Below are 21679 nucleotides of genomic sequence, written 5' to 3'. Positions count from 1 at the left end.
CTTGCATGGTGAGGTTGTTGGGAGGGTTTTTAATTAATGAGATTGAGTAAGTAATCTTGGCGACACAGTTTTACTTAAAATTTGCTTTTTCTTTCAAATGTTCCCAATCATCTTACGTTAGGAGAGTAAGTAATAGGAGTAGGGGATGCTGTATATCTGACCTCTACCCCAGGTATTCTTCTGGGGAAGAATAGCTGAATTCTCCATAAATGATAACCCGTCCTCCTAATTACATATGCAACACAGCCTAGAGTCCCTTCCATTATATCTTGGATCGAATACAAGGCTCACAGAGATGGCTCAAATGTCATGAGTTGTAATCTTCATGGTCTTGTGAGACCTCAGACTACACCAAGCATATAACCCACTTCAGCCCCGAAGCAAAGGCTGGAAGGAAGAGGTACTTGCCGCAACTTGTCTCTGTGTTTCAAGTAGTGCTTAAGTGCGTGAACAGGATCTTCCATAACTGCTGCTTTCCACCTGTCTATGGAAAAAAGAGATCAAAAGATAACTCTTTGGCTACTGACAGATGGTTACAAAGCCTAGTTGTGTCAATATGACCACTGAACCATCTGATCTAAACTGAAGATAGTATAGGTTGATGGAAAGTGTCCAATGTCATAGAGCAGTATCCTTTGATGGTGATGGGGGCCAAATGTTTCTCTTTAAAGAGAAAAGAATAAAGTCAGCTAGTTGTGCCACTTTCCCTTGTAAGCCTCCAGTGCAGAGGGCCTTCTTGCTCTTAAGATTTTCCCCACAAAAGAAGGTTCAAACTGTTTGTCTCGCAAGGCTGTCATGATAAGAACCAAGCATACAGATGAAGACGGTATGAACAGGGATGGACACTTGTGATCTTGGTTGCTTGGGATATTCCTCTGCAGATCTATCATTACATCTAGTAAATCAGCGACCCAGGACTTCCCATCAGAATCATCGTGCAATTCTGACTCTGTAACTTCTGGATTATTTTCTGTATCAGGACTGTGGGAGGGTGGGCAAAGGCCCACAACCTCTCCTAATTGATTGACAATCCATCCACAGCCCAAGCTTCTGGGTCTAGAACAGGAGAGACAAATGTGGGTAACCTGCAATTCCACCTCGTTGCAAAACGGCCGATCATCAGACGTCACCAGAGTGTACAGATCTGAGTGACGACTGATTAAAAGTGCATTCTGTGTGAAGGACTTGAACTCTTCTGGAAAGAGTGTCAGCCAAGACATTGAGTCTGCTCGGAATGTGCCTGATCTGTACACTGATATGGAGACTGTTGTACCAATGTAGAAACTGCTAAATCAGAACTCACAGGTCTAGTGATTTTGGTGCTCCCCCCCACTTAATGCGACAGGACACCATGAAAACCATTTTCCCCAACAGTAAATCTTCCCAGAAGTGAAAGGCTTTCATGACAGCCTTCATGTTGAGGATGTAGATGTGCAGAGGTCATTCCCCTGGCATCCACAAGCTACTTATCGTAGTAAAGTGAAGCAACAGGTGGGCACCCCAACCAAACACACTGGCATCAATGTATGCCATAATTTCCACTTGGGGATTCTCCAGTGGGATTCCCATGGTCAGTCAGCCCAAGTTGCTCCAATGATGCAGGAATGATGTAATCTTGTGCAAGAACTTGATGGCTTGAACAAGGGGATTTGAAAATGGGTGCCACTGTGCCAACAATGTCCTCTGTAAGGGGCACATAAAAGACAGCCAAGCAGGATCAGGCTTGCTGCCGCATTGAATAAGTAAAGAGAACTCTCTTGCTAAATACAAGTCATCTTAGAAACAGCCTCTACAAGTTCGACAATCTTGGTTATGCAAACATAAGGAAGCTGCAACAGATTCTGTTTAGTTAAGAACTCAGATGGACGAAGTTCTGGGATGGATGGAGGTCTGACTCATCACAGTTATTAAAAAGCAGACATAATATAAAAAGAGAAAGGAAATCATTGCTGTCTTGGAGCAGGATATAACTTAAATGTGTTTCTGGAGGATGTCGTCCAGGTACAATGGCATCATTGTAAATTATGTCAATTGGAACTGGGAGATGATGCAATCCATAATTTGGGTGAAAGGCGAGAGGATAATGTTGAGGCCAAAGGGAAGAACAGGAAATTGATATTCGGTGTTGTGGCAAGTGAAGCAGAGAAATATGCGGGATATGGGGTGAACAGGGATGTGAAAATTTGTATTGGTCAGGTCAGCATAGTCACCCTTCCTGATGGGAAGGTGGGTTGATCTCACTGTCCCAATCTTGAACTTTGGAGGTGCAGTGAATCAGTGGTGGCAACTCAGGTTGATGATGGGCATCAGCTTGCCACTCACTTTCTGAATTTGTAACAGCAGTGAATAAAACACACGGATTGTGGTTTTTGTACAATCTCCACTGTCGCTTTAAGATGAGCAACCAAGTCTCTTTTTAAAGATGGCAACCTTCTCCTCATCTGCCAGGACTACCGTGATGAGGGGAGATGAGGGAGTTGGATGTCCCTTCAAAACAACCTGGATCACCCAACCACTTTGAGAGAGGAGAGAGATCCTGTGAATCCGAAAACGCAGGAGACGGAAGCCCATGGTTAGGCTGCCTGCAGGCAGTGGTGAGGGTATGTCAGTGCTTATGGTTTGGAGGATTGATGGTGGATAAAGTCTGTTTCTTCCGGACTCTGTACAATCACCTCCAATGTTTGTTAGTCTGTTGTCTCCATGCATTGGGATGGGATCAGTATTAGTGTATAGCTGTATGAGGAAATACCCTGTTTTGGGGCTTCTGAGTGTCACTGGTGGAGCTGAGAGGGTTCAAATGCATATGCAGGGTGAGCAGTGAGTTGGAGGGGCAGTTTCTGAGCTGTCTGCCTCCAGACCTTTTCAATTCATCCTCCAAAAGCAATGGAGACCCAAATGTGATCGTCTGTAAAACAAGAGCTTTGTGCACTCTATGTGATGTTGACCTCAGGCAATTGTCCTGCTGGATTTGGTCTAAATTGGCCAATGCTGTCAAAGCAATAGTGACAGTATGATGAGCTGCATGGTCAAGGACCAGAACAATCCTGGCCATCACATCAAAGGAGAGGTTATTTTTAGTTTGTTACCGAAGCCCGCATGTTGCCAAATCTAACATACAGGATGTAATCATGATGTTCCGAACTAGCTTAAATGTGGTGTGAAACATGTTCTTATCCACTTTATAGTACAAGGGAGCAGACATGTAGATGGCTGCCAAGTTCTTGTTGAGTGCCGCAAGGTCTGTATTGAAGACATTGGAGTGAATCAGATACTAATAAGAGGAGGAAGTCGAAGGAACCTGGCTTACTGAGAATGCCTTAGGTGTCTGGGTCACCAATCTGGCCAGAAAGCTAGCAATTAATCTCTTTAATTTTTGCCAATTTGTAAAGGACTTAGAAAGACAGCTTCTCTTCTGCCACCCCAAAATCAACCAATGCCTGGACTTTGTAATCCTGGGTAGTGGTAGGTAGTGGAGAAAATTCCCAAACTGCCATCACCTGATAGATCTTTGACAGTGACTTGAAAGCTGAACTCAGTCCACTCCATAGTGAATCTGAATAAGATGAGTTTGCTGGTGTCTCAATGCATTCACTGTGCACCTGGTCCTCATTTGGGTTGGTCTGTAGCTCTGCATAAGTCTTGATAGGTGGCACTGATTTATTGCAATATCACTAGATCTACCTTGAGGGTAGGCAATGAGTAATCAAAAGTCTGATATAGCAGGCACTGAAAGCTGGTGTGAACGATGTGTGGGTTGGCCCAGGTGCTGGTGGTATACAAGACAGTCTAGCAATCACTGGTACTGGCCACTCAGAAGGCTGACTGAACAGACAGATTTCTCACTAAAATCTCTGGTATGGTAGTTTTAAGATGCTCCCTGACTTACAGGCCCGAAGGCCATGCTTGGAAATGTGGGGGGACTTGCACCCACTTGGCTGCCTAAACTTGGGGAATACAAATGAATTGTAGGTTGTCTTCCTTGATTTATTCCATTTTTCCTTCCCTTTAATGCTGAACAGACTATGCTTTGAAAGTGCATTTCATGCATTTAGCAAACATTTCTCCTGAAATGACACAAAAAGAGAAACGGTAGCTGAGACTTCCTCTGACCACGTATTACAGATGTTGCATACACAGTATATACAACACAAGAGCCATGGTAGACTTCCAAGCTCAAAAGTTGAATATATAGCATTTAAATGACATTCTGCCGAAACAACACAAAAACAAAAACTAAATGGAAATTACTAAGTTGCAAAAACAGAGATGTGCAAGTATTGTATCAGAAGCCTGTGGCCCTGTTATGAACTTACACAATGCTTAGTTAATAATTAAAGAAAACAAAAAAAAAATAAAATAATGCATACACGAGTAATGTATTGAAATTACCAAGTTGCTAAAAACACTACTGCAACTAACAGAGATGTGAAAGTATTGTATCAGAAACCTATGGCCCCATTATGAACTTATATGCAATGTTCAGTTAATAATTAAATCACAATTCTATCAAAACGATATGAAATACTAAAAATCTAAGCATAAATATCAAGCAGCACTTTAGAATTTTACTATTAAGAGCTCCATAACATATGAAGTAAGCGAACAAAGTCAAAGTCACGCTTATTCATAACGATCTTGTTAATGATAGCGAGGTAGAACTGGGGTCTTAAAAGATGAAGTCCTGAATATATACAAAAACACTCAACCTGCAGATTGATAAATCTGCACAATAAATCCAAAAGAAATGTTGGATGGACCTATAAGAACACAAAAGCGGTTGGATTGTTGGACAATGAACTGTATGGCATGTGCTCTGTACAGCAATGAAGCTAGAAGCTAGTGAAACCTGGTGGTGCCAAGGGGAGATAATGGGCAAGAGTTACTGCCCTTTCTCTATTTGACATCGGATAAGATGTTTATCTTTTACTAGGGCTGGATTCACAAGGTAACAGGCAAATATTCATAATATAATGAAATTGGGGAACATGTTCAAAGGATAAATGGCAAAATCTAGATGGCAAATAATGACTAAACGTGAGAACTCATGTTTAAAATTCAACAAAACAGCTTGGATATAACGATTAATGTCATGCTATAATAAGCACACATTCCTCTTCACCATAGCTATTCATGAAAATCAGGTACAAATGAGTGACTTGTTAAAAGAAAATATAAATTCTACATCATTTCACAATGGGTCACAATCAATTTATGCAAAAAATATTTTCTTATGTCCATGACTCTGCATTTCACATGAAAATTGTTATCTCTAAACACTATGCCAGAAATGTTACTAAATGTTTGCTCAAATCCTACGTGACTTCTTTGTAAAATGATATTAAATAAAACAGTATATTTACTTTTTAACTTCTTGTCGATTATCTGCACTTAACTCATTCCACCACAGATGAAAGAAGGACATTTCAGCATAAATAAACTTCCTACGACTGTCCTCCTTCAACTTGATGAGCATACTGTTGAAAATATTCCTTGTCTGCTGCTTATAGTAGTCCATAAATGTCTTCACCCAACCTAAATTATAAATAAAGAATTCTGAGGTTAGCTAAGCTCATGGGACAGGAGGATGCCTCCCTTTCTTATGACGCTCTTCTCAAGACAGGCCACCCAGATGAAAGCCAATCTACTTTATATACTCTAAGTCGAGTGCAACTGTAAATTGCACAGACCCAGACCTGCCATCATATAACATGGTGTCAGATCTGGGTCTGTGTAATTTCTTCAGAGTAATCAATTGAACAAACATATATACTGGTCTGCAGGTAATTATGTTATTGCAGATTAGGATCTTTGCTGTTTGCAGATTGACTTGACTTGAAAAAATTATATAGAGTACTTCTGTAAATGATTTTCATAATTTTATCATTCTATCCTCTTAGTGAGGTTGCAGTTTTCTATCAAAAACCTTGCAGAAGGGATGGATGGTTTAGTGGGTGACCACTACATGTAATCATTGTAAGTGAAAATTGTATAGTTGTACAAATGCCAACTCGAAAGATTAATTAAATTACTGTCAGAGTCTATTTGATGTGATACATTGTTACAGTCTCAACAGTGAACTTAATGTGGAGATCATGAATTTAAGTACTGAAAGACAAGCATTACATCAAATATTTATTTTCCAATAAAAATCAATACTCTCTGCTTAGTCAGTCTATTTTATATTTAAAAATATCGGAATGTAGAATCTCAGAAAGACTAGTAACATTTAATTTATTAGGTACTAACAACTACCTACAAAACAAGCCTAAATTTACTGGACAAGGCAGTATTAAGTCATTTAAAAACAATTCTATGCAGAGTATCCGATGTCATGTTGTTGGTGACAGCAAACACCCAAATAAAAGGTAAAGCAAGGTTTAAAATCTTGCTTTATAACCTTTTGGTTCAATTTTCTTCAAATGTTCAGCTTTATCCCTATGATATAAGAAAATGTTGTTGTTGTTGTTGTGGGGTTTAATGCCATTTTTCAGCACACGATAGGCTATGCATGGCGGCCAGTATTAATGGTGGAGGAAGAACCCAGGAAAACCCCGGGAAGAACCACCGACCCACAAGAAGCTACTGGCAAGCTTTCTCACGTACCCACATTAGCCGAATCCTAGACTCGAACCCATGCAGACAGAGGTGAGATGGCAGTGATCCGTAACGGAGAGCGCTTTAGACCACTCGGCCACTCGGGACCCCTAAGAAAATGTAAAAGAAACTGTAATGGATATTTTACCTGGAAAATAAAATCATCAATCATATTCCCAGAGCTTTTATATATAAAGGAAAAGTAACAAAAGATTTGTATGTGACTTCATAAAAATCCTGATCTGGGGCATACAGAATATTAATGATGACTAGAATATCATATAACATCCATGTTACAAAATAGTGATTAATGCAGCCATACACTTGCTGTAGTACCTGGGTCATTATGAGAATGTGGCACAACAAAGACTTTGAGCTGTTTGTTTTTCCATTCATTATGATTATATGTCACATTCCATCCCTGCTTCCAGGCCCCTCCATCTGGGTTGTCAAAAGGCATCATGTCAAAGAGATCCAACATCTGTTATGGACAGGATATAATAAATTCACTTTTGTTTTTCATACATAACTGCATCAGCAGTATTAAGTTCATACAATTTCAATTACAAAATGTGATATCATCAATTAACAATCTGAAGAAACTCTAAAAGCAAATTTATCAAATAACAGCAAATAAAACAAGCTTTACATTTCCTATCCTTTTGTACTCAGTGATAAGAATAAAAATTACACAAAACAAGACTACTCTTAAGAGTCGAAATGTTTAAATCTTTAAGTACAACATACTGGCCTTCATGCAACAATCATTAACCTTAAAGTACCAAGCACTGGCATTAAAATACCATGCACTTTTGACCTTTCGAGCACAAAACAGGGTAACTGTTTGGAGAACTGATTGATTACAATGTATGCAACACTGCAAGAAGTTCACATGGCTGTGAACACAGATATTTAAATTGAAATTATAAAATCTAAAATTATAGAAATTCTGGAAGCCAGTTCATGAGACAAAGAGAGAATAATATCCTCATTTGCATCTACCCTTGCTCTCCAGGAATAAGGAAAACCAAGGGTATATATGGCTTTAAAATCTTATTACTTTTCATGTGTTTTAGTGTCTGCAAACATGAGGATGAAAACATCCATTGCCTCATACCTGCACATCAGTTCTGGCCTTTGGGGCGTCAGACCAGCTGCACATTTCCTTGGAAACTTCAACATCCTTGACTTGTGTGGCCACAAACTGCCTGCTGTCCTTGTTCAACTCTACTCTTACTGGTTTTTCTTTTGTTACTGGTTTCCATTTTATTTCTTTTTCCTCAATGTTCAAAAGATCCTGCAAATAATACAAAATCAAGAGCAATTATTTATAAAACCCTTACCTCCTGCATTCAAAATTTAACATATGTCACTCATATAAGCCTGTACAATCAACAGAGATAAACCATCTTGGTAAATTGCTTTCATATAACATGAACTGATTTGTTTTCAAAATGCATAAAGTATTAGTGTTTATTTAGCACAACAACAAAAATTATAATTTTTCATTAGATTTCTAAATTCATGCCTTCATATAGCAACCATAAAATCTATGAAAACTGGTACCCTGTGAATAACAGCAAATTGATGGCATCAGAAGAATGGTTTTGTAACACACACAAAAGAACTCCTTATGTTTCTCTGGAATGACCAACAAATGTTGAATTCTCATGAGAAAAAATGAATTTTATTTCATATTAATTTTAATAGAATTTATATCATTTCCTGAGTAGAAATTTGACCGCACAGGTGCTATATGATGCAGAGTAGCTGAAGAACCAGCAAAACGGCAATAATCTATCAGTGACCTCTGACCTACATACATGACATACATAACCTCAAACCACTGAAACAGAAAGCCAGTGTTTTAACCTGTGTGGCCCCACATATGTTGGTATTGAAATGTACTCTTGGCAATATCAAGTTGTACACTTTTGATACTGCTTTGATGGAGTAGAAAAATCTTGAAATATCCATGGTTGTCCCTTGGAAACCAGGTTTTAAAATCTGTTTGGCTAGCAGATATTTCTGGTTGCCCAGTAAATTACTGCAATTTTAACCCAAATCTGCTGTAATCAAAATTATTTAACAACTTGTATCATACACATAAATGTTCATATTACATACACTAGTTGTAATTCACTGTCAGTCTTCTTCATGGTTTAGACACTTGTTTAATCTCTTTAACATAACAAATTACAAGATAACTGAACAATTTCCTTTTATGACAGTTTTCTATTCTTCATCAACTTTCTAGTAGCTGTTCATATTTTATGTTTATCTGAGTTTATCTCATTATGGTTTCTCATTGTGGTTCATATTAATGTTATTCGGATATTATTCCTGTGTTTAAACTGTCGTGCCCTATAAAAATGAAACAGGTTTAAACACATTTTAATTTTCAAAGCAATTAACACTGACCAAGATACTACATTGAAAATCTGATGTCCACAAAATTAGTTTTTTGGCTTATGGTGGATAATAAATATTAATTACACAAAATATTTCAAAAATTAAAAAAATGAGAACAGGATTTTTTATGCAAATAAATGGAATGTTTGTTAGCAATGTGAATTCTCAATTCAAATGTCAGCAGTTTGATACAAAATATGGTGTAACTTATGTTGACATTCTGGATAATGTTTGTCAATGGAGACTGCATGCTATTTTTAGTAAATCAGATTAAACCATATCAGGCTGGAAAAAAAACAACATCAGTACATATGTGTGTGTGTGACTTGGATTTTAATGCAGCTTTAACAAATTTTCAGTCATATCGTTATGATGTCTGCAGTGTGGCAGTTTATAGTGATGTCTAGCACTGGGGCATCATGCCACAGACACGTTAGCATCATGTCCAACCCAGGCACATTATCCTGACATCAGGCTGACCAGTCCTAACACTAACCTCTTAAAGCTGAGCGCCAAGCAAGGTAGCTGGTGGTACCATTTTTATAAGTCATTGGTATGACTTGGTTGTGATTCAAATCAGCGGTCTCCAGCATCCAAGGCAGATGCTCTGTCCACTTAGGCAACTGGAGCAGTCATCAGTACATATATCATATTACACTTCTGACAGGACTAAGAAATCTCAATGTACCTCAGACTAACCTGTATAAACTTAATTTTCCTTGTAGATTGGTCTAACTGAATAAAACATTTAAAATAAATTCTGGCAAAGTTCATGGCTGTGACCCGTAAAGTGTTGATAGATGATATCATCCTATAGTTAATGTCATTACCAAGGAACATGACAGTGCCCTATAAGACACACGGTACTAATTCAACTCCAATAGTAAACATATGGAAACACCATCATATTCAAAATTCAATAACTTAAAATTTCTGGGTGCTGATGATGAGACCTATAATTCTCCATGCACATCTAACCTTGGTGCAAGCTTATGTGTGGAGAACACCATATGAGCCACGGCGTTTTGTTTACATACATGTGCATGAAACACATGTTATTGATTCTGCACCAAATGAATCAGGTGCTACTTTCATTATTGAGTAGTCCTGAGTCAAGCCTGTAAGAATGCTAAAATGCATCAGTAGAAATATGTCTATATTTTTTTAAAATTACATATAGGATAAGCTCTCAAAAGATGTTTTTACTAAAATTTTAATTTTCATTATTAACCAATTATGGACCACCAAACCCGTAAATACTCTATTATTTCTTCACCCATTTCTAGACTGGTTCACAGCTCTTCCATATAATTAGTACCGTGTGTCCTGTAAAGTGTTGATAGATGATATCATCCTATAGCTACTGTCATTACCAAAGTTCATGGCTGTGCCCTGTAAAGTGTTGATAGATGATATCATCCTATAGCTACTGTCATTACCAAGGTTCATGACTGTGCCCTGTAAAGTGTTGATAGATGATATCATCATATAACTACTGTCATTACCAAGGATACATATCTTAAGATCTGTTTCCAAAATAGAAATTAATATAGCAATGGCCAAGAAATATAACCATATTTTTACCTTTAACTTTTCAAGGCTTTCTTTATCTCCGTTGGAAAGTTTTCTTACAGCTTCCTTAATTTTTTTAATTGTATCATGGTTTTTTATTATATCCTTCTGGATTTCATTTATCTTCTGTTCAAAGGCATCAAGAGAATTCTGCAAAATCAAGCAAAAATCAACAATTTAATGATACATGTTTAACTGATAACTATCATAATGTAGGTGTAGAGTAAATGACAACCTTAAATGTAATAGCAATTATTTTAAACAAGAGTCTCTTGAAGAGACTGGTGCTCAACTGGGCAAAAAGAATGTATAGTAATTCAAGATAAAGCCACTTCTTCCTTTTAACTTGAGTTTTAAACCATCTTCATATTCAGAAATAACAAGGGTCCCAAATCAACTGCTGATGGTGGACATAATGAATGTCACATCTGCACCATTTTCATTTAGGAATGAGTAAGCAGAATTATAGGTCTTTTGGTGAAAAGCCAGTGTGAAGGTGATCATTCCTTCTGGATAAGTTGTGACAACAAGATTTTCAAAATAGCCATCATGGCAGCAATACTGGATGTTTGATTGGCACAATTTTTATTTATGACCATCAGGATATGTATGTGTTTTGGAATTTTAATGTAGCTTGAAATCTTTCAGTCATATTACTACGATGTCTGCAGTGTGGCAGTTTATAGCGATGTCTAGCACTGGGGCAATATACCACAGACATATAACATGATGTCCCACCCAGTCACATTATCCTGACACCAGACCGACCAGTCCTAACACTAACCTCTTGAAGCTGAGTGTCTAGCGAGGCAGCTGTTAGTATTGTACCATTTTTAAAAGTCTTTGATATGACTCAGCTGGGGTTCAAACCCACAGTCTCCCATATCTGAGGCAGACACTTTACCCATTAGGCCACCAGAGCAGTGTCTAGATATCATAAGAAGTCAGTTGGTGAAAATGCATGCTGATACAACCATCCATATGGAAGAAGCAGATATAACAACGTCAAGATGACTGCCATGGTGGGTATACTGACGGTCAATTTCCATAAGTTTTATTTAGGACCAACTAGTCATCATAAGAACTTTTCTAATGAAAATCCTGTGTCAAAATGGCTTTCCATTTCTGAGAAGTAGCAATAATAAGAATTTCAAGATGGCCACTATGAAGGCCACACTAATGTAATATCAGCATCATTTTAATTTAGGACCAACATTATATAAAAAAAAGTCTTCTAGTGAGAGTCCCATGCTGATATGAGTTCTTTTTGGAGGACTAAAAACAACAAGAAGTTTAACAAGGCTTTCACTCTGGCCATACTGGACATCTTCTGGTGAAAGCACAATGGCCAGCCATTGATCAAAAGTAGTGATAAAGAAAATGCCATTGTGATGGCCATACTGGCATATAGATTGGTACCATTTTCATTCATGACCAGCTAGCTATACATCATAAGAAGTCTATCAGTTAAAACCCCATGATGATACGATCATTCCTTCATTCAGAAGCAGTGATAGCAAGATTTTCAAGATGGCCAATCTGGTGGCCATATTGGAGGTAAGATTGGTACCATTTTTAATATTTTATGTCCGAGTGGCAATACATTTATTTATGAATGCTGTGTAAAGGTTCATGGCAACCCTCCAAGTGGTTCTGGAGGAGTAACTTTAACATACTTGTGCTAATGGATGGATGGCAGATGACAAAGAACCATCACAAAATATCTTTTGTTCCATGACAAGTGGAGCAATAAAAAAATCTCACTGGACTAAATGGTGTATGTCTGAAATTACATTGGAACTTTCAAAATTGGTTCTTCAGAAACATGTCTTTTGTCCAAAAAGTCAATATCATTTACTTTTGCTTAGTTTGTTTTTCATTCTATCCAAATGATCCTCATTCCTGGACTTAGCATTATATCAGTGGCAGGGACTATTCTAAGGCATGTGATTTCTGGCATTCACTTTCTAGGCTCTATTGTAAGACACCTGATTCTGGTGTTCATTTTCCTGGGTCTATTGTAAGACACATGATTCTGGGATTAATTTTCCAGGGTCATTCTAAGACAGGTGGTTTTGGTATTCACTTTTCAGGGTCTATTCTAATACATGATTCTGGCATTCACTTTCCATGGTCTATTCTAAGACATGTGGTTCCGATGTTTACTTTCCATGATCTATTCTAAGACACATGATTCTGGTGTTTATTTGCATGGTCTATTCTAAGACATGATTCTGGCATTCACTTTCCAGAGAGGGTCTATTCAAAGATGTGAGTTTGGTGTTTACTTTCCAAGGTCTATTCTAAGACAAGTGATTCTGGTGTTTACCTTCCAGGGTCTATTCTAAGACATGTGACTCTGTTGTGTACCATACAGGGTCTATTCTAAGACATGTGATTCTGTTGTGTACCTTACAGGGTCTATTCTAAGACATGTGATTCTGGTGTTTACCTTTCAGGATCTACTCTAAGACATGTGATTCTGGTGTTTACTGTCAATGGTCTATTCTAAGACATGTGATTCTGGTGTTTTCTGGTGTTTACCTTCCAGGATGTATTCCAAGACATCTGATTCTGGGATTAACTCTCCAGCATCTATTCTAAGACGTTATTCTGGGACTGACACTAATTTGTAAAATTTGCATAATCAAAAAGCTCAAGCATATACCATATCCAGAGAAACTGCATTGAAATTCACAAAGCCTATCTCTCCTTTTTTCTAAAAATCTTTTGAAGTTGGTGAATTTGCCCCTAAATATTCTGCTTTGGAAGACAGATTTTCACACACTTTCAATCCATAAAACTTTTAATTAAGCTTTGTTCTCAAATCTTCAGTAGTGAGAACTATATTCTTAGTACAATTCTGCAAAACAATGGTACTTAAGAAAAGTATTCTTAACTTGTTACCTACAATAATTTGTTGTTGTTGTTGTTGGGTTTAATGCCATTTTTCAGCACAAGATAGTCTATACATGTGGTCAGTATAAATGGTGGAGGAATAACCCAGAAAACCCTTAGAAAGTACCACCAACCAACGAGAAGCTACTAGCAAGCTTTCACACATATCCACATTGGCTGAGCCCAAGACTTGAACCCATGGAGACAGAGGTGAGATGGCAGTGATCTGCAATGGTAAGCACTTTAAACCACTCTACCCCTTGGGGCCCCAAAATAATTTGTACACCTAAACATAATATAAAAGTGCACAAAAATAACAGTCAATATAGATAATACATTTAAAATCAAGAACAATGCTATTTGTAGGCTTGTGCATATTTTTTTGCAATAAGTAACAGTAGGTTAACTTTCATGCACTTAGTAATAATAGATTCATCATTTAATAACTAACTGTATAAAAGAAACATTGAATGTTTTTCAGTTTCTGTCTAAAATTGATTCAACTCCTTTCTTTTCATATAATTAAGTTATTATACAAACAGATTAATAGAACAAGTGATTAAATTATAGAACAAGTGATTAAGTTTATGAAGCAGAAACTTTATATACTAATGTATAAGCCAAATCCAACTGCAAACAACACAGACCCTGATCTGCCATTTATTAATACACTGGCAGATCTGGGTCTATGCTGTTTGACCTATTGATTGCTCCTAATGAAATGCATGGACTAAAATCTGTCAGCACATTATCCAACAGCCAGCAGATCAGTCACCATTGTTTCTTCAATTAATTATTCCTAACAAACTGCACAGACCCAGATCTGCAAGTACATTATGTGATGGAAGATCTGGGTCTATGCACATGTATATTATATGGTTACCATAATGTGATATATTTGATCTGCTTTGAAATGTGTCGAGTAAATTTTACAGTAAAACAGTTCCCATTTTTATAAAACTAAAATGAATCCTGAATCTAGTCTTAGACAAAATTATAGGACACTGAGTACATACTGTATCTAGAAATGATATCGCATATAACAACTTTTTTGCTGACTGATGTACATACATGCACTGGGCACATTATGCAACACCAGACCCTTATCTCTGTCACCATATCTTGTGTTTCCTTCACTTTAGACAACAGAATGGAGTAAGTCACAGTGTAAGCACATCATGTATATATAAGTATATATCTTCAGAATTTATTGAATGTTTGTTATTTCACTAGGTTTGTTTCTCATTATGTATTAAATGTGTCACCATAAATACTTGTAACAAATGTATATGTATTTACTTGCTAATTTGCTAAATGTAAATAAAATTCTTTCTTCATGTACACAAAGCTTATACCTCAAAAAATCAGATTTTCTATGTTCCATAACGTTCTGGAATAAATAAATTTTTAGCGAAAGGTATTAAATCAAATTATTTTGAATTAGAATAGAACTGTTACATTCATTCCATACACATTTAACAAATGAGAGAATAGTCTGTAACTGTATGGAACTGCTGAAGACCAGATAATTCACATTCCTACCACATTCAATGAAAGCTTAAATTTATTCAAACATTCTGGAATTTGTAACCATTTATAATCCAGCAAGTTTCCATCTGCAATATATTTAATCTCAATTCAAACAGGGTTTGTGAGTCTGTGTTATAATATCAAACAAAGGTACAGCAAAACCCATTATTTTAAATCTGACCACTTTACCATAAAATAAATAAACCTCTTAAAAACCTAATGTGCAAGTCTTCCACAAAGTTTGGTCAAGGTACATAATCTACAGAAAAACTTATCATTTAAAGTCAACTTTTCTTATTTCAGTCAATGATCTTGACTATTGGATTCCAAAATTAATAGGTTTCCTCCTTACTTCAAATGAAAGCCATCCTCAATCCAGGTTTGTCATATAGAATTCAAGTTACTGTGCCAAAAACATTTTTCTTCAGCCAATGACCCTTTACCTGTTGACCCCTAAAATCAACAGGCTTCTTTCTTATACAATATGCATGTCATCCACAAATTTTGTTAAATATACGTGCAGAAACTAACATTTTCCTGTTGATCCCTTATTTATTTCAGTGACAATGACACCAACCTTTTGACTTAAAAAATGAACAGGCTTTTTTTCATTACATGAAGTGAAATCTGTCCATAAAGTCTGATCAATGTATAACTTGTGTTATTGTGCAGGAACCATATTTCACCTTTTTAGTAATTGGTCTTCACCTTTGAATTTTTTGAAGCAAAATCAATATGCTTCTTTCTTATTTCAAAGTCCATGCAGTCTACAAAATGTTTGATCCAGGTATCTGATGTTGATGTATTGTTATTATGAAGAAATCATTTCTGCACCCCAAATTGATAGATTTCGTTTTTAGTTAAAAAAGTTTTCCAAAATGTTTACCGTAGGACTGTGCTGAAAGAGTTAGATGAACTGATTGGGTCATGGCATAATATACTTTTCAAAAATGGTGGGCATATAAAAAAAGGGCAGCTTTTGTGCTTGGCATCATTAATTATATTGTATACTCATTTTGATGCAATTTCAACATGTAGTTCAAATACTAAGTGCCTGTACATGATCATTACATTGAAACATTCTTTTAAGGAACAAATCTTTAAAAAAGAAGAAATGAAAGGTAACAGTGATAAAGACTTTAGGACTTAGAAATGCTGAGAGGCAAAATCAACAATTCCACTAGGAGTAGCAATAACATTATCTTCAACACGGAAATATTGGATTTCCAGGCAGCATCATTTTCATAAGGTCAAATTTGACATGGGGACAAATGTACATGTCAAGTTTGATGGTTATTCTGCAAGTAGTTAGGAAGCACTGTGCTAATAAACATACAGAAATCAGATGATAGGACAACAGGCCATTCTTGAAGTTCAGTCAGTACAGAGCTAAAAATGCCTTGGATTGCAACAAAGTACCAGTTTGTGTTAAAAATGACTTAGACATGAAAAATACACATGTGATGTGGGGTTCATAACCTTCTTTAGCTATGACCTTGCATTTGGGGCAAATGTCAAATCATATGAATGATATTCCGGTTTTGCTTAAGAATATACTAGCTATTCAGAAATAAGGACCTTTTGGCATCAATGGAATATACTGTACAATATTTTTTTTAAACAAAATTTTAACGTGTTATCAAATATGTGAATAAAAACTGCCCACTAATCTGAAGGCGGCGAGGGATAGTTTCGCAAACTGGTCCTGTCAAATTTCTTAACTTAAGACAACGGTGTGACTTTTTCAACTAATATTGTTTACTAATTAAACATGTGGATACATTTGTGAACTAGGTGTTTCAGGCTTGTGTTGTTCTCGAAACTGATGTGAGGCATGTACATGTTCCCTAATTACTCTGCTGTATGGAGATGGTGACATATCAATTGTCGGCTAGGAAGAAGAGCTGACACTTTAGCAGTAAACATGTGGGTGCCCCCTCATAGCAGTAAACATGTGGGTGGCTCCTCATAGCATTAAACATGTGGATGCCCCCTCATAGCAGTAAACATGTGGGTGCTGCCTCATAGCAGTACACATGTGGGTGCCCCCTCATAGCAGTAAACATGTGGGTGGCCCCTCATAGCATTAAACATGTGGATGCCCCCTCATAGCAGTAAACATGTGGGCACCCCCTCATAGCAGTAAACATGTGGGTGCCGCCTCATAGCAGTAAACGTGTGGGTGTCCCCTCATAGCAGTAAACATGTGGGTGCCCCCTCATAACAGTAAACATGTGAGCGCCCCTTCATAGCAGTAAACATGTGGGTGCCCCCTCATTGCAGTAAACGTGGGTTCAGGGCAAGAATAATACCTCCAAAACGGTTTGGATGGCAACTGCATCAACCTGTTTAGTACACAACATTTTGCAAAATTATCACCTAGAAAAAGAGCTTGCGTTTGTTCTGTAATCATCCCATGGTGTCAAAAAATTAACTTCTTTTGCTATAAACTGCCGATGACTTCTCTGGACATGTGAATAATATTCTTCTGGTTTGTTTTAATATTGCTATCCAAAAAATGTGGACTTTTTAATATCTCACTTGTGTATTTGTAAAATTATTTTTCTTATACAAGGCGGTGAATGCGGCATTAAATTTGTGCATAAAAATTGTCATCTGAGCGTTAAACCGGTGACACCGACTCCAAGATACAGAAGAAAAAAGTTTTACCGTATCGATGTCTGGAAACCGGCGCTGACTTGTGCTGACAGTTTCCATCATCAAATACAGGCTTACGAACACCACACAGAAAAACAAAGCACCCCAAAGTGCAACATATTTCTTCATTCTGGCTCTTTTTATAGTATTCTAACTTGTCAGCCTAGAATCACGGAACCTATTCGCTCGCAGTAATTTCGTCTGACGTAAAATATATGCTTTTTATTACATAAATTTGCAATTAATTTGCAATTAAAATCATAGGCACAATGAAGCTTTCATATCGAATAATCCTACAACTGTTGCTATGCTTATTAGCAGACACCAATCATGTAGAATTTACGATATCGATTCGTGGCCTATGAAGAAAACGTCAAACGGCAATGATGACGTTTACCACACATGAAGGCACTGCCTAATATGCAGACTTTTGTCTCAGACAGTTCTAGATTGTCCGGCCAACAACACAGCAACAGGCACTAGTAACGTTATATCGTCAAGATGAAAGTTTGTCATATTATCTAAAACTTTTTTTTTTTAAATCATCAGATTTTTCCACAATTTAAATATAGACTGTCAATAATCATACTCAAGTTGCAGCAAGTACTGGAAGATTTAGGCCATCCTAAACTGACGGATGTGGATGAGGTTTTTAAATAGTTTTTGAACGATCGGCACAATAATTGTAAGAATATTGTTAATCAGCTCGTTAAAATGTTGATTAGCCCAGCTTATGATATCCCCTAGAGACCAATAATAATAATAATGATGATGATGATGATGATGATGATGATCATCATCATCATCAAGTACCGCGTATCATTCAGAAATTGAGCAGTGTTTAACTGATCTTATTTCCATCGTCATTCATTACTGCTAAACAGTCGAAATGAGACTAGGGTGCTCCAAATATGGTAACTCTCGATCGGAACATCGATCTGCCATTTCCGTCAGATCGTCAAACAACCTCGAAAGTTGTTGAAGGAATACACATCTATTCGATGTGTTTGGTGATTGGATGAGGATCAAAATTAATTTTACTTTATATTATCTACATTTGTTTCTTAGTATTGAACTTTCCTTTGTGTCCAAATGATAATAAATAATATAAAATTTTTAATTACCTTCAAAGATGGTCTCATGGTGATGTTCTTCTCACAGGTCATCCGTTTTTTTTTTTTTGGTTTTTTTTTTGTTGAGAGGCTGGGCTATAGAGTGCACGTGGTAACATATTTCACTGCCAGATCATAATAAGCGTCTCATTAATCACTGTGCACGGTCGCCGAAATACACACAGACAACCATACCGAAAAATAAAGAATTACCTTTCTTAGATCAATAATATGAATGCCTAAATCAAAACTCTTGTAGCATCGCTCCGGTGGCAAGTGTATTTGTGGATTCCCCCCCCCCCCACGCACACACACACACACACACACACACACACTTGTATCACCACGAATTGGAAACAGGAAACAAATGCTCTAAAATAGCGCTGGAGGTGATGTTCTTGGGTTTCTATTATTTCATCAAATTAGGAAGTACGTATGCCAAATTGGGTTTGGCTGGCACCACCAGGAACGGATAATTAAGTGGAAGAACTTGAGGCTACTGGAGACGCGGTCACCGTGGCTGCATGTCGTGGTTTGCTAATGTAAGGTTGCGTTCTAGCCGAAGTGCCTCTCTTGTGGGTAGAAGCTGTTTTCTGGGTTCTTTTCTGTGGACTTTTCTTTTTCTGAGGCTGTGACCTGGTCTTGACACCGTTTATCTTTTTCTTCTTTTTCTGGGTACGTCGGGGAGTGGTTGTTTTCTTGTTTAGGACTTTGTGGGCATTGGGGTCACATTTTAAGAGGGAGCGAATGTTGACACCTCCTAGAGAACCGTTACCTCCTGGTTTCAAAATGATATGCTTTTTGGTTTGCGTGTCAATGCGAGGAATGGCCAGTTGCGTCAAGGCTACTTTATTTCTGTCAAAAAAGCGTTTGGTTTCATATGGAATGTGAAGGATGCCTTGCATTAATTGACATGCTGTCACCGTAAACCATCGTAATACTTCTCTGAGAGGCTTCTAAGACACGACCAAGTGTATTTGTGGATTTTTTTCGCGACTGATGCCATACAAGGTACGAACCAATTTGACGGGAAGATGAGACTGAAGGTACGTCATGTTGACGCTGTGTGCGACAGACCCAAAGTGTCCAACGATTTTGGTGAAGTCGACGGGGACGAGTACACGACAGGCCCTCCGTCTTAACACCAGTGTCGAAACAAATTGGTACGAAATCGCAAATAATTATAGGTGGTGGGTGTTAAATCCATGAGGCGTGTGGGATTTGAGTGTCGTCGTCGTACGCGTGAGTCAGCTTAGGCGTTTCTAACTGTTTGGCTAAGACTTACACTTGCGATTTATCTCTGGGGCTTTTAAACAAGGCCATATAATGAGCATTGAGACTGATGGTGTTATGGGCTTTACTTTGTTGAAACAAATTGTGAGTGATGTATATGACACTGTCATTACGATAATGCTCTTTGGAGTAAACCACAGTTTAATTTCTTCTTCGTCTTCTCCTTAACATCTCGTCGAAGATGACTAGATGGGTTTGACTGGGGTCAGACACGATCGCGTCGCCTTCGCCAGGAAATGTGTAACACCACACGATCCACTGAGGTGGACGATCGATCAAATGTTGTTTTTGTACGATCAAACGTTTGATAAATTCGGTTTTACCTGAACCGCTAGTTTCGGCAATTAATATGTTAAAGGGATAGCGAAGATATAAGGCCTCCCAACTAGCACCATCTAAGTGTTCGTCGTTGACTTTGAAAGTGGAGGAAGAGGGAACCGAGGTCACCATAGTGTAAGGAATGTCACTTTGACACTAAGACGACAATACAAGAGCTTTTATACTTTTTCAGGACAAGTTTATTGATTTTTTTAAAGTGGAAGAACACGAAAGACAAAAATACATAAAAGCCAAATGGTTAAGTACAGCGATAAAATACACATCAAAACGATCAAAGTGGATTATAAACATGTCTCTGTACAACATGTTTTTGGTAACCAAGGTATCCCAGGTACAGTGTATAATGTTCTTACAGTCTTTAATTGGGTAGAGTCACACAGGTGTCCTCCCGGAATGTCCTTTCGGGAATGTCCATGAGAGTTCTGTCCTGAAGGGAGTGGTTTTCCTCGGTGACGGGTTCATCTTCTGACACTGTCTATAACACAGGTTTTAAAGTTACATTTTGCACTGGACGTCTGAATGCAGGATCACAGTTCTTGGGCATAATTGGCCACTTATTTGGTCCAAGAATAGAAACCCCAACTTTTCCAATCACGTACATCGATCCAGTGAGGGTGTACGTCACAAGCTATACACACATCATCGCACACATCTTCGGTACCTAAAAGTTGACAAATCTTTTTATTAACGTCGATGTCGAGAAGTATCCAGATGAAAGCGCAAGGCTTTTAACAGAATGAGTCTCTCGTGGACATCTGAAGGTAGCACTTTCATGTTTTTTGGTGGGACCTCACTGTACAGATCGTACAGAGCCCACAAGGAATCGGCTGGTAAAAGAAATCCTAGAAACAAAATCACTAAGACACATGCTACACGACGACCTAAATTCATGGGATACAATGCTCGCAAGTGTTGGTAATCCTCCACTTTCTGAATACTGTCATTGATTTCATTCCACGACAATCGTTGCATCACGAGTGATAACGGTCGTCGCACGGTATTCCGTTTTTATACCTCTTTTTGTCGGAGGTAATAAGTGTACGTTTTGCACAAAACTGATCGTACTCCGTCGTCTTACCCAAATCGTTTAGCACTATCTACAGGTCAAACACCGCACAGAATATTCTGCTACAGATAAAATTTGATAGCTTCAAGATTTTGTAATCCTTTAACTCTTCCGTTGTAATTCGATGCAGTATCACTACCTTGTATGTAGTAGGATGAGTAGCCAACAACGTCTTCTGGTCCTCGTCCAGTTCAACAATGTATGA

The 21679-nt window shown here is 37.7% G+C and overlaps 1 protein-coding gene across 2 annotated transcripts in view; it reads right to left on the bottom strand.

Annotated features, from left to right (window-relative positions):
* LOC149793686 (alpha-mannosidase 2-like) overlaps positions 1–18056 on the bottom strand; it is an 84602-nt gene extending 66546 nt beyond the window's left edge. For both annotated transcript variants that reach the window (XR_016422871.1, XM_089967662.1), the window contains exons 1-5: positions 17677–18056; positions 10591–10728; positions 7712–7891; positions 6931–7075; positions 5361–5532 (exon numbers count right to left, since the gene is read on the bottom strand). Coding sequence is in view for 1 of the 2 variants with exons in the window: in XM_089967662.1 (XP_089823788.1) it covers positions 5361–5532; positions 6931–7075; positions 7712–7891; positions 10591–10728; positions 17677–17793 (752 nt within the window). In the remaining variant the exon portion in view is untranslated. The remainder of the gene's footprint in view (positions 1–5360; positions 5533–6930; positions 7076–7711; positions 7892–10590; positions 10729–17676) is intronic.
* Positions 18057–21679: the final 3623 nt, after the last annotated feature.

Source organism: Sinohyriopsis cumingii, chromosome 8 (genome assembly GCF_028554795.1).
Source record: "Sinohyriopsis cumingii isolate HCF-2022 chromosome 8, ASM2855479v2, whole genome shotgun sequence".
Classification (NCBI taxonomy): Eukaryota; Metazoa; Mollusca; class Bivalvia; order Unionida; family Unionidae; genus Sinohyriopsis; species Sinohyriopsis cumingii.
Note: the sequence above shows the minus strand (reverse complement) of the source record. Positions and strands in the feature narration are given on the sequence as shown.